Source organism: Ixodes scapularis, unplaced genomic scaffold, assembly GCF_016920785.2.
Source record: "Ixodes scapularis isolate PalLabHiFi unplaced genomic scaffold, ASM1692078v2 PGA_scaffold7__128_contigs__length_106722199, whole genome shotgun sequence".
In the NCBI taxonomy this organism is placed as follows: domain Eukaryota; kingdom Metazoa; phylum Arthropoda; class Arachnida; order Ixodida; family Ixodidae; genus Ixodes; species Ixodes scapularis.
Window position 1 is genome coordinate 12,791,506 of NW_024609882.1, and position 13,432 is coordinate 12,804,937.

A 13,432-nucleotide genomic window follows, 5' to 3' on the forward strand; every position below is an offset into this window, starting at 1 on the left:
ACCACACACGACGAATGTTTCAGCTCTTTTTCGCATCGCCGGGTTGCACCAAACAGAACGAGATCGCCGAAGTCAACGCCGCGCTGTCGTGAACCTTGGCTTGTGGTTGCGAACTCGTGGACCCTGTGACTCCCTTCGCTTTCAAAGCACACACGACGATTACGAATGCTACTTTCCGTCTTCCAGGAACATCACAGGGGCACTTCTCCGGTCACGTCTTCACTATGTGCTCGCAAACTCCGAAGCTCTATGCGAAGCTTCTCGCGTCCCGTCAAACCAAAACAGTAGCGGCGCCATGCGTACTTGCCAGATTTTCTCCGGTCAAACAAAAACAACGAAAGCCAACCGGAGCTTGCTTCCAGCGTACATCGGCGTTGCGCTTGCGCCGTGGCCAGATCGCTTGCAGTTGAAGGTTGAAGCAAAAACGAAACCAACTGCAATGTCACGTGTTCACATCGAGGACACGCTTTTTATATCCATTTTAACTGTTTGGAACGAATAATTAGACCCATAACTTTATTTGTGGTGTCTAAGAAACTGTTATCAGGACCCCTAAACTAAATACAAACATGGGCGACATGAGGGAAGCCGCATTGCCATCGACCAGAAGATGGCGGCGAGAAACGGTAAGCGTGGGTTTCGCCAACGTCCTGCGACATGGCGCAATTGCTTTTGGTGCATATCTGTCTCCGAGACATGTGTCTTTCCGCGGCATTTGTCTCGACGGTCCTTTCTAAGTGTGTCCCCAAGCATTCCGGTGCTTCGATAGCCGGCAATGCCGCGGTCGTCGCCGGGGGCGATGCGTGTTATCGAGGTCGGCTACACGGTTATGCGTGTAGGAGCGAACCAAAACACGTTTTTTACAACCTCGCATGATTTCTGAACGAATTATCCGTTACTCATCGTGTAAATTTATGGTAATTTGTGTAAATAGCGTGTTTTTTACCCCAAATATTCGCCAAATACACGGGACTTGCTAACAGTGTAGGCTCGGCCCAGATAGCACAGCTCTTTGAAACAAGAGTTGCTTTCTGTCTGGAAATTGAGGGCCTTAAAAAACCCGAAGAAAAGGTACAGCCAAGTTTGACCTTCTTTGGCCAGAATTTGAGTACCCGGTCCTAATTAGCTATAGAAGTAACACATTTACATTTCACTTCTGGTTGTTCGTTCTTTATGTCGTAACCTTGTGGAAAAATTGCCGAGCAAGTTCCAGATTTAGGTTTCACCGCCGGTTCTTCGATACAGCTGGCTGTTTGTTTTATCTTTGGCTGAAGTCTGAACTTTGGCAATACTGTGGCGAGCCAGAGAAAAGCCATAAAAGCACCAAAGAAAAATACACCAGTATTACCTGATGCCTTCGAGAAAAACTGTATGAGGCCTAAGTGTGGTCCCTAAAATATCCAAGCTTGTGAAAGGTTAAGTATTAACCGCATGTAAGCAATTTTGTGAGCGACAAGACAAGCGGAGGTGACCCGCTTCGCTGTCGCTCGGCCAGTCGCGCGACGAGGCAAACCCCATGAAAGCGACGGGAGCAATCGACCAAGGTGACGAGCGACGTTTTCTAGAAATCCAAAAACCGATTGGCGTGAAGAGCGAGAGTAGGAAATCTCCGTCGCTCGTCGCTGACCCTCGTTGCTTGTTGCCGTCGCTCGCCTCGTCGCTCGCGAAATCGCTTACCTGCGGTTAAGCCTTTAGCCGTTTCTCTTTCGGGCTTGCACTCTTCGATCTTAACCTTGTTGAGACTGACCTCTCGTTGCTGACGTAGTCCCCGATGCGGATGTGGTACACCTCAGGCACCGCACCTCCATCCAGCGTCCATGTGACTTGGGGCAGCGGGTTCCCCGAGGCGGAGCACTTGAGGGACATCGAGGTACCCGGTCGCACCTCTTGCTCCGAGAACACTTGCTCTAGCACGGGAGCGTCCTCTGCTCGAAAAAAGAAATAGAAAAGAAAAAGATAAGGTAAGACCTAGCCTGATGAAACTCACGTGATCTGTATTTCGGGGTGGTCTTACTGTGTCAACGTCAGAAAGGGGAATCGTTCAATTGTTCGACAGCGAGACATTTCCGGCCAAAATAGTTATCTTGAAATGACTCAAACACTAGTATTCCCTGATGTGTTTCCCTCTACAAGAAGAAAAACGTGAAGAGTCTTGTTTTGTTTTTGATCAATCATTGTCGTGCTCAGTGACCCGTAACCAGCAATTTCGGAGAGTGTTTTCAATCACCGGCTCGGCGGCTTCTTTGGAAGCAGTTCGAAAAAAAATAACAGCCGGTGTTTCCAATCAAACTTTGTGATACACGCAAAATACAGCATTCACTTTGTTATATTTGACTAAGCGTTTTGCGCAGGAGAAATTACGGCGTGATTTATATACAACACGTAAGGATAGAAGACGACATTGTATAGAAACTACGCGTCGTGGCATTTCTTTATTATACGAATGAGGTAGTAGCACGTCATACCAAATGCTACCACCCACGTTCATGAATTGTATGCGAAACCGCAATGCCGGGAGTTTAGTTAACTGGTCTTCATCTATGCATGAAAATGTGTACGACCACGGTAAAGCTTTCTGTGCCAACAGCATGTGTATCAGGTATATTTGGACAAACCGTTTTGACGCAGTATTATGCGGAAGATTTTTTAGATACTACTATCGCTCCCGGAAAAAACAAAATCCCTAAGTGTTCACTCGCGCAACATGTCTATACCCGTTTTCACCTTAATAACTGTAGTAAAAAAGTACGGCTCCTCGTGTAGCATAACTTCTCTTTTAGCCTGCTAAAAGAGAAATTTCTCTTTTTCCTTTTTCCTGCTAAAGAGCACACGGACTCTTTAGCAGAACCCCAAAAGTTAAATAAAAGAAAAATTCCATATAAGCCTATTTATTAATTTATTTAAATTTCAACTCAATCATTACACGTATTATTATGATATATTATATTCACACATATAAATTCCTTTATAAGCCTATTTTTCATTTATAATTGTATGAATGCGACATCTGTCGTTTAGATTGACTTATTGATTGATTGACAATCTACCCAATTATTTTTTTTTTGCTACAGTACCCCGACTGCCCAAGAAATATGAAATAGCTCAGTGTTAAAAAATCAGAAGAAAGTATACAAACACTATACAAGAGACACACTAACCAAATACAAAAATTGACACCAAAAGCACAAGCTTGAAACAAATAAGAAAATTACGGCAGAAAATAAACATAAAAGTTATTAAGGCAGTTTAAGTTCCCCCTGTTTCAACATTCCCAAAACAAATGGGAAGGGAAGGGGGCGAGGGGGGGAAGGGGTGGGGGAGGGGGCAAGGTTTAGAAAGTATCTAGCGCAAGGCGCGGAAGCTTTGCGTGGAAACAAACACCCGGGAACCTCAGTTTCCGGCCACGACAGCACTTAAATGAACGACCTCTTAAACAAAACGAACTAGACCAAGAGCCTCGTCAACTTGCAAAACTAGAGCACGTTTTCCTGATCCTGAACGTGCATCACGCCGCGTCGCGAGTCTCGTTTTAATAATGCGTTTTTTGAAGGCGGCAGCGGCGCCTTAGTGTCAGCCTTCCGCCAAAAACTTGCCTCCAGACATTGTGTCACCGAAACTTAGCGCTAAACTCTTCCTAATTTGTTTCGCTTATCGTTGCACGCCGCACAAGGCAGAAGAGTACGGCCGAGTTACCGTGCACTGATCAATGTTGTCGGGGAGCGCAGATTTGTTTCCTAAAAACAAAAACAAAAAAGCATCGTATTTTTTGTTGTTTTGTTTTGTAAAACGTAATGTTGCTTTGAGTACCAACAAAGCTTTCTGGTGAGTTCAAGTGTGTGATTGAAGCTTACCGAAAAGTAAGAAATAGGAATGACTAAGAATCTTTTGTGTACAACTTTACGCATAAGTTTATATGCAGATTTTTGTGTTCCGCAAGTATACAGGTATCGAAAATGGGCCTAATAGAAAAGTGTGGATTTTTATATCACCGTAAAAAACAAAAAGCTACAGCATCTTGCCACATGAAAAAAAAATTTCAGTGGCGCGAAAGCTTTAAAATCTATTTGCGAAATTATTTTTTATATCGTTTTGCGTGAACTTATTTTAAGACTACCTTATGTTTCAGTAATAAAGGCACCATAGATATTTATCCTGTTAATTTTGCTGAGACAATTAAAAAAATGGATTTCTATAAAACATGCAGATCAGGCGAGTTGTCCAGGTTAAACAAATGCGACGCTATGGCGACCACTGGAAGAAACCGATTAGCGTTCATTTGACCCAAAACTGTTAATAGTTGCATATTCCACATGTATCTACAAAAAAGATATATTCGCAATAATATTATTACTTACTCAAACTCGCTGAAAGGCAAGCGAACATGCGGCAGTTTAACTATAAAATATTTTTTAGACCTCTTAAATCCCCTTGAAGTACGCATTCCCAGAGAACGAAGCTTTGCGGTCATCGGTTGTCAGCGGTGAAATAAACTTTGTTTGTGCATTGGAACCAGTTTATCAAAATACTCTTTTAGCTTACGTTTACCGGTGCTGTTTCATCAAATATCAAATAGTCATCTCCTTAAAGTCGGTCCGTCCCACAGACCGCAGAACAACGGGCACTGGTCCCACGCAGATCAACCAGACCTCGTTAGCATCCCCTTCTTTTTACACTCAAGCTTCAAGAACAGGCCACGTAACATCAAACATCTACACGATACCCCAAAAAAGTGACTAAATACCGTAACTCGTTAATGCCTTAAAAAGTAACTAAATACGTTACTCTTTACCGATGTTCAAAAAACGCGTGTTACTTTTCTCGTTACTTTGACTACCAAATACACAACTGCATGCCTTTGTTTCGTGGTTTATCGTTTTCTTTTCAGTAGTCGTTGCACTCAAGCAGCGGCTGCCTCTTGACGTGTTCACCAGTTATGTCTCCTTGATTCATTGACAATTCATCTCCGTCGACGCTGATGTGTCGTCCTAAGGCCACGCTCAAAGGAACGGCAGTGTTGTGCTTCAGCAAGAGCCGGTAAATTCCCCTCTTTCGTCTGTTCTATTTGCTTAGAAAGTTCAAAGTGGACAATGAGTTCTGTGCCTTCCCGCGTTGGCAACCTCCGGGTTTACATTCGGTTCGTACACGATTCTAGGAGGTTCAACCAACGAACCTTATTGTGTTCTCTTGGTGAAGGACATTCCCAGCTGTAGAGTTCGACTGACGCGTTCAGCGATAAACGCCGCTATACTGTCCTACTGTTTCGTTGTATTTCGGGTTGCCCGTCTGCCTTTGTCGCAATAGACGCATACTCAAATTAGAAATAAAATGGGGCCGTTCGAACGTTGCTGTACCCGTTACACCTCAAAAGTAACGAAATACCGTTACTCGTTAATTGCCCTAAAACGTAACTGAGTACGTTACTCGTTTCTTTTCTAAAAAAGTAACGAAATGCGTTACGCGGTACCGTAACTCCTTACCAGCAACGCGTCACGTGCAAGTATATCATGTTTGGAAATAAATGCTACAAATAAAAAGTTATCGGGTCGCTACGAAACTGATTTTGCTTTGCTGGCAGACAGAAATTTGTATTTTAGTGCTTGAGGGATGACTCTTTTTAATATTAGTTTCGACATCGGCAAAACGCAATACACTTGAAGTTTGAGAAGTGTTCAACTTTATCAAGCAAAACGCATTCTTTGTAAAGTATAAAGAGCTGTTTTTCGATTTGGATAATCGGATACAACAATATCCCTCGAGTTTGCATACTTCACAAAACAGACGCGACCTGACGAAGCAGAGAAATTCTTTTACGCGCAAAGCGCACCACTAAGACAGAAGGGAGTAGACTAATTGTATATTACGCATAGTTTATTTATGTAATTAATAGTAGTGCAATTACTTGCGAAACAAAGTACCACAATGTACTTCTTTGTATCGCAAAAGTGACGCATAACTTTACTTGTAGAGATTTTCTTTTGTACTAAACTGTTTGACTGAAAGCATGTTTCTGCTCAACTATTTTAGGCACCTGTGTTGCTCCTGTTGGTTGATACGAGAAAATCTTAAAAAGAAAAGAAAGAAGGCGAGAGGTAGCAGCCTACCTCCGATGACCAGTTGCGCCGTCCCCTGGGCTGAGTCCCTTTGGTTGAAGGCCAGACACTGGTACATGCCCCTGTCGTCGCGCTGCACGGAAGACACCTGGAGCAGGTCCCTGGAGAGTAGCGTGAACCGCGGATCGCCCTTGGCCAGGGGGCGGCCATTAAGTGTCCACTGGACGCCGTGCACAGGGTGGCCCGCTACGCGGCAGCTCAGGTTGGCAGTCCTGCCCACGTCCACGGTCTGTACCGAGGGCTCCAGGTGTGCCGAGAGGGGCACTGCATCCATGATGAATCGTTTATTTATTAAGTTTAACGGAAGAAACGTCCTTCGGTAGATTTAGCGGGGTACTACGACCCTATGCTACGCACACCCTGGGATCCGCTCGCAAACTTCACCAGCAACGGATGCCACCGGAAAATAAATATGTTTATTAGACGTCTGGTTTAAAACACTACATCGGCTGTCTTAAAGGTTTATACACAGCTTGACTCCAGTATTTTTTTTTCTTTGTTGTACAATTGCAGGAGTGCCGACTGCCCGGTACGGCTCGAGCACGAACCTGCAAACTTTCTTTAAGGTACGTTGTTGGGCTAGTTGGTTCATCTTAGTAAAACATATAAAATAGCGCAACAGAAACAAGGACAAGAAGTAAACAGGACAGGCGCTAGCACCTGTCCTGTTTACTTCTTGTCCTTGTTTAGCGCCTGTCCTGTTTACTTCTTGTCCTTGTTTCTGTTGCGCTATTTTATATGTTTTACTGCAAACTTTCAAACACGCTTAATACAAACTTCAAATTAGCGTTCCTAAATTTCTCTACTAGGTATTTTAAGAAATCTGTCTACAACAAAAAGACGATTGAGAAAATCTTAAGAATATTTTGAATTTATATATGACCTCTCCTTTTCTTCTAGCAGATTCACGAATATTCGAAGCACGCTCGCCAGGACTCCGAGTTTATTAAAATGATTTATTTTCACCTAAAAATAAAACCCCCAAGGGCTATTTTCTGACTCACCGGTGACCACCAGGTCCGTGTCGGCCCTGTCCTCTCCGGCCGAGTTGTTGACGACGCAGGCGTACTTCCCTTCGTCCTGGGTCCTGGCCCCGTGCAGGACCAGGGCTCCCTCGAGGAGGGTGAGCCGCTCCGAAGGCACCACGGGGATCGAGGACCTCCGCAGTCCTTTCGTAGGGTTCCCCAGACCCGTACTGGAAGAGGAAGACGCTGGGCCGTGCAGCCGGTACCAGGTCTGCGTGGGCGGCGGGTTGCCCTGAGCCAAGCAGGGCAGGAACGCCTGGTCGCCCTGCTCCACCTGGACGACGCTGCGGTACTCGGCCATGCGGGGCGGAGTCTGCGTGTGGGGCTCTGTGGTAGTTGGAAATAAAATATTTTTAGAGAAGGACAGCGGAAGGTTTTCAGAAATTGCGGTTCACTCTTAATCTGTCTGATAGCAACACGATATCTGTGTTTACTGAGAGAATGATAACGGCAGGCTGACTCTTTCCAACGCCAGATCTCCATCACTATGCCTGGCGCCGTGCTTTCACTGTGCTCGTGCGCTCGAGGCCCATGAGATGCGATTCTCAAAGGTCGGAAGCTCGCGCTGGAGGCGAGACAAGTGAAGCTCCTCCCGGCTCACATTGTGATTGACCAGAGGAGCATGCAGACAAATAACCTGATCGATATTTCTTTCTTTCTGTTATCCTACTAAAGCCTAAACGTTTGCGTCAGGCATATCTTTAATCTAGCAAACTCGCCCTTCATATTGCTGTATTAACTGAACTGCATTCTTGCACCTCTCGAATCAAGTAATTTTGTCACGTGGCATAATTGTAACCAGAAACACATCCTCTCCAACTGAAGGCTGCGGATTTTTAGGACAGCATTATGCGACCAGGTCCCTACTAGAAAATTCTCTAAGCCCTCAAAAGTATAGAATGAGCCTCTTACAACATTGGGGATATCAACGTATTTTCATTATACAATATAAAGCAACCTCTTACAGTAATACCTAACTCAAAATGCATATCCTCATCCTTACAAGGTTCTGGAGTATATGAAGGTTTTATGTGTATCTTGGACAATGTTACTACTTAGACAGTCTCAACACCACTAAGTTCTATCAGTTTCAAAGAAAGAAACAAAAGTAGCAGCACGCAAGATTGAGTAGTACAGCTAGGACTACCGTCGGACGTATACTCGACTTCGGAAGTTCATCTTAAGAGGCCACTTGTCAGTCAAAGCTACTCCAAGTGGAATCCACAAGCACCGCCTATCGCGAAACGCTTCGAGAATTTCTGTTCTTTCTTAACAATTTCCTTACTTTACCGGTTTCTCTCGAAAATGTATTCGGGGCGCATATGGATGCTCATGCGAGCGGCTGATACGGGGATGGAACACTCGAACGAAATGTAAAAAAAAGACGAAAGCGCATTACAGAAGCGGCGAGCTCGTCGGTGGTCGAAGTAAACACCGGCTCAAAAGATTATTACATCTCTCGAAGACCTAGAAAGAAAGTTCTTCCCAAAAAAGGCAATATACAGCCACGCTTGGGGTGTCTGGCGCCTTATTATAGCCTTCCTTCTTCGCCTACCTCTTGTACTATCAACGCACAAAGAACAACAGCAGTTTCGGAGTGCATGCGATGAGAAAGTGGGGAAAGATAGGCAGTAGCGGTGCGCCATAATGAGGCAAAAAAAAATGCTTTTCTTTTTGTTTCACCAGCCAAGGTGCGCGCTCTAATTTTAATACGTTTGGAACGTAAGCGGGCAAGGTTGAATACAAAGAACAGATTTGAAACTTGACAACGAATGTTTACAGGGAGTTATACTTTTTTTTTTATATGAGAAGGCATCTGTGGAGTCTCAATGTGAAACTTACAAAATAAAATAGAGCGAAAAAAAAACAGAGACCCAAAAAACAAGACAGGCGCAGGCACAGCGTTGACTTTCATCTTAAAGTTTGTTCTAGCGAAGTGATAAAAAACAGGAAAAAAATGAAAATAAAATAGAAAACAAAATAGTCGGTAAAAATATTTGTACCGCGCCATATCACCTTCATAGAAATCTGCTACATTTTTTTTATAAAGCCTATTCTGTCCCTCCCCAGCGATATTGCTGATTAGCTAACGCACATTTTATCTTCACAAGAGGGAAGAAAAAACTAATAGCTTTATAGTTTTGTTCTCGGTCTTGTATCTGCTCCGCACCAAGATATTTATCTTAGTGATTGGAGAGGTTGCAGCTGCATTTACTGCAGTGCACCGCAAGATGACCTGCGGCAGAGGAGCGCAGCCAAAGGGAATGCTCCCTCATACTTGCGTTGACACATCTCCCTTACTGTCCAATTTATACTCTGGCTCCAGCGAGAGGAACCTGTTACAAAACACCCATAGAACATGGGACAAAGGGTGTGCGGTGGCTCATATCACAATTAAATGTCCGACCGAGAGGACATTTAAACACAATGTCCTGTCGGACATTGTGTTTAAATAAATGGGAAAGTGTGTTATTGTATGGTATATCTATTCTTGTTCAAAAGGTTCTAATTCTGTATAATGCAGAAAATGGCTCTGTGTATGCTTTTTCTTGTTGTCATATTGCTTCTTGATAACCGCATTTCGCTTTTAGAAGGTGTTGTATTTTGTAGAATATTATGAACAGAAGCAGTGTGTATGTTTTTCTTGTGTCTGCGCTTGTGTGCGACCTTTTTCTTTTTTCTTTTTTTTTGTTGTAAATATTGGTATTTTGAATTTGGTAGTTCAGTAAATATTTTTTAGCGTGTTTTATTATTTTCTTTTTTTTTAATTATTCCTCCTGCTAATCTCCAAACGGGCCCCAGACCTCGTCAAGCTGCCTTTGGCAGCTTTTGTATGGAGCACCGTTGGCTATAAGGCCAATAATAAAGACTAATTGATTCATTGAATGATTGAAGTCTCGGGCTCTACCGTTGTTAGCGGCGGTGCAGAGCTTAGGTAACTTCCGCGGCGATGCGGCGCTGCTGTGGTTAGCTTGGAGAAAAAGGACGTGAACATAGGGAAACTCACTGAGGTCAGCCTGGACACTTGTAAACAGAATGCTCCCACATCTACGTGGCTGGTGAAGCGGACGGGCGATCGCCACTCCATTCGTACGAGCTTCATTGTTCAAGTGTTGCCCAGGCACACTAAACTTAATATAAGCTACCCACCCACCAGACAGAGCTTTTCTAGCACCGAGTACTATGTATATAATACAAAACAATAAACTTTATCCAAAACGATCGCGCACCGAGTTAAAAAAAAGTGGTCCTGTAATACTTTGCAGTGGTACAACGTGCGATACGTATTTGGGTGGGTACTTTTTTTTCATGCGTTAGCAGCCGAAAGTTTGTTTTGACGAAAACTCGGTGGTGTTGTCCGTTTGTCGGCACCGCGGAAAGAGAGAGAAGGAGGCAGAAAGGGTGGCGCGGGCGACACTCTCATTGACACAAAACGCTGACGTCAGCGCGTGTCAACCTCTCCCTTTCTCCCCGGCGCGGACGAACTGAAAGACACTGCAGGGTTTTCGTCAAAATGAGCCCTTTCGTTATCGTTAAAGACCCGAACAGCTGGTGTGGAGCCAGAGAAGATGACGCGCCGCGGCGCGGAGAAATGCGGGCGTACTCAGTTGCCGCTGTGCCGTCGCCGGTTGTTCTTCGCTTTGGATTTCCGCAAAACCGGAGCGTGGGCTGTGACCTCTGTGGGTAGTTAAAACGATGAATGTTGCTCGCTCTGCGAGTGATACGGATGGGGTTGCTTCCATGAGTAGTATGGATGTGGTTCTTAGATGACCATACCCAAGGGCTCTTACAGGCAGAGTAGAGAAAAGGGGTGAAAAAAATGATAGGAAGATTCATTGGTGGATTCTTGGGAAAGGAGTTAGCATGACCCTCATGAAACGCCACACACGTTCCCTCGTGCAAAACGCTAACACTGACCCGGTAACGAAGCCGAAAACAGACAAAAAAAAATAGAGGAAGCAAACGAGAAAGCTAAAACAGAGAGCCAAGACAGAAAAGTGAAGGGTTCAGCGTCAGCGATTCCCAAATGGGGACGTGCGTGGCGTGTTCCAAGGGTCGTGCTAACGTATTCATTATTTTTTTCAATCCTTTATTTGCAATTGTTTTTCTCCGCTGGCTTTTTCGTGGACGACCGAAGAACCAAAGGAACGGGGACGTCGGCGGAGACGGTGACAGGATTGTCGGCCTTGATTCTGCTGTTACCGCATTGTTCTGGTCGACTTGTTTGCGTTTCATACCGTGAAAAAAGCGAGTATATTAAAATAGGAATTGTTGCGTTCCGCTTTGAAAGTTCTAAAAATAGACATGCTTAATTTCTTAACGCACGTCAACATCACCTTATGCTCTTATGTACTCCCGCCCTGACCACTTCGTATCTGTAGGCACATAAACTAATTTTAGCCCACTGACCAGCATCGGCGAACCGGCGAATATGAAATACTGAAGAATCTATCCTCGCCTATTCCTCTATCTTGAACATACCACGCCGTCATCTATTCGCGACTCTAGGGAACTATAGGGGGCGCGCTGGTCAGGCAAAATGGCGGACGTAAGGAGATGGCTTTCGTCGTTCAGCACGCAGACCACCATAAATTTTTTGCACAGCAGCGTAAAATATGTGTTACATATAAAACCAAAGCCATTGTTCGACGGTAGAGACCTTATAGTTAGTGCGGAAGAATGACACGTCGGAAGCATAAAAATGAGTACTGAAAACGAGGTGTGTTTCTATGCTGCCTACGAGAACTAAGCAATGGGGAATGGCTACCTAAAGGTAGGGATTCCCCATTGCAGCACATCCACTTTTAATGCTTCTTTTCTACCCCAAATCTCCATTGATTGGAATCGCCTTCCCGCACATATAGTCTCAATAACTAACACTGTTGATTTTAAAAATTTTATTACCAACTTTGAACAGATAATGCGTAGCCCGTGTTTCTTTTTTTTTTTCTGTGTGTGTGTGTGGTTTTTTTTTGTATTTTTTGCCTCGTTCAACTATGTTACTTTTATGTTTTGACCTCCCACTCCCCTCTGTAATGCCTTCGGGCCCTGAGGGAATAATAAATGAAATGAAATGAAATGAAAGCAGCATACGATTTAGTAGACGAGGAGGACGATTCATTAAAATAGTTGGTAGTCCAGCGGTTGTTTGTCTTTTCTCTTTCTTATTCCTTGAATGTTCAGCTGGTTCCACCCGTAACGTAAAGCGATAGCAGAGGACAGACTCGAAACGACCTCTTCTCCTGAGCTTCTCGGCGTTGCCTCTACGCGGCGTCGATTTCGCTCAAGTCGCCAATAGGGCGTTGGAGTTGCGAATAGTAAGGAAATCATACCGCGAAGTCCAACGTAAATGCCATTGGCGGGCGGTATGGCCACGTGCTCACTTACGCTAGCCTATAGGAGTGAGGTGCCACTCGCGAGGGAGCCCTGCTACAGCGGTGGCGCTACTTATTGTTAGCTCGGTCCTAACGCTTTTCCGTTTTGCTTTCGGGTCTTACTTTTGCGTCTCGCATTTTGAGTGTAAGGTTTACTAACAATACTATAAAGAAAGTAGTTTTTTTTTTTTTTCAAGCTGGCTTTTTCTTTTGAATTGCTCGTTGAAATTCTCAAAATCTTTATTCTGCTTCTTTTTGTTTTCGTATATTTTTTCTTGTGGCTTTTCGGTCAGTGTATTTTGTTTGTTTTTCCTCGATTTCTTTATCTCCCTGTATTGTCGTTCTTGTCTTTCATTATTATTATGTGTCACTTTTGAGTCAGAATAAGATTGTTCTTTGCGATTCATCTTTTTATCCAGTTTTCTTTCCAGCAGTTTCCTTTTTTAAACTAGCTTTAACAATCATCAACTTGCCCAGCCTAGCACCTCACTGAGTTTTCCATAGGCCTTGGTAGTACCACAAACACGCTGCAAAATTATCAATGCGTCGACTAACCCAAATAGTCAAATTGACTATCCCGCAAAGATGATGCAGATCTCGGTATTCTTTCACTAGACGACACCCCTATCCAAAGCGGCTACACGAGACACCCAAACGACGCAACTAGAACTCACCATCGTTTATCTAACGGGCCTCTGCTCCTTCTAGGATAAATTCGCAAGTAGAATGAACACGAGACACCCCGCGAAGAAAAACTAATCACCGTCAATAGAATTTCTTTTTTCCATCACTGAGAGAAAAAAAAAAAAAGAAACGCCAAAAGACCTAGATAAGGAGATGCCATAACATTTTTATTTTGTATTTTTACGGGAAACAACGCGGTTAGAGTTACCCCTCCTTAATCTACGTCATTCGGATTTTT

At 44.0% G+C, this 13,432-nt stretch overlaps 1 protein-coding gene across 1 annotated transcript in view; it reads right to left on the reverse strand.

Moving 5' to 3' along the window:
* LOC8052023 (Down syndrome cell adhesion molecule homolog) overlaps positions 1-13,432 on the reverse strand; it is a 181,599-nt gene that overhangs the window by 65,846 nt on the left and 102,321 nt on the right. Inside the window, exons 5-8 of the mRNA XM_040220765.3 lie at positions 7,321-7,462; positions 7,115-7,269; positions 6,102-6,374; positions 1,748-1,925 (exon numbers count right to left, since the gene is read on the reverse strand). Of these exons, the coding sequence (XP_040076699.1) occupies positions 1,748-1,925; positions 6,102-6,374; positions 7,115-7,269; positions 7,321-7,462 (748 nt within the window). The remainder of the gene's footprint in view (positions 1-1,747; positions 1,926-6,101; positions 6,375-7,114; positions 7,270-7,320; positions 7,463-13,432) is intronic.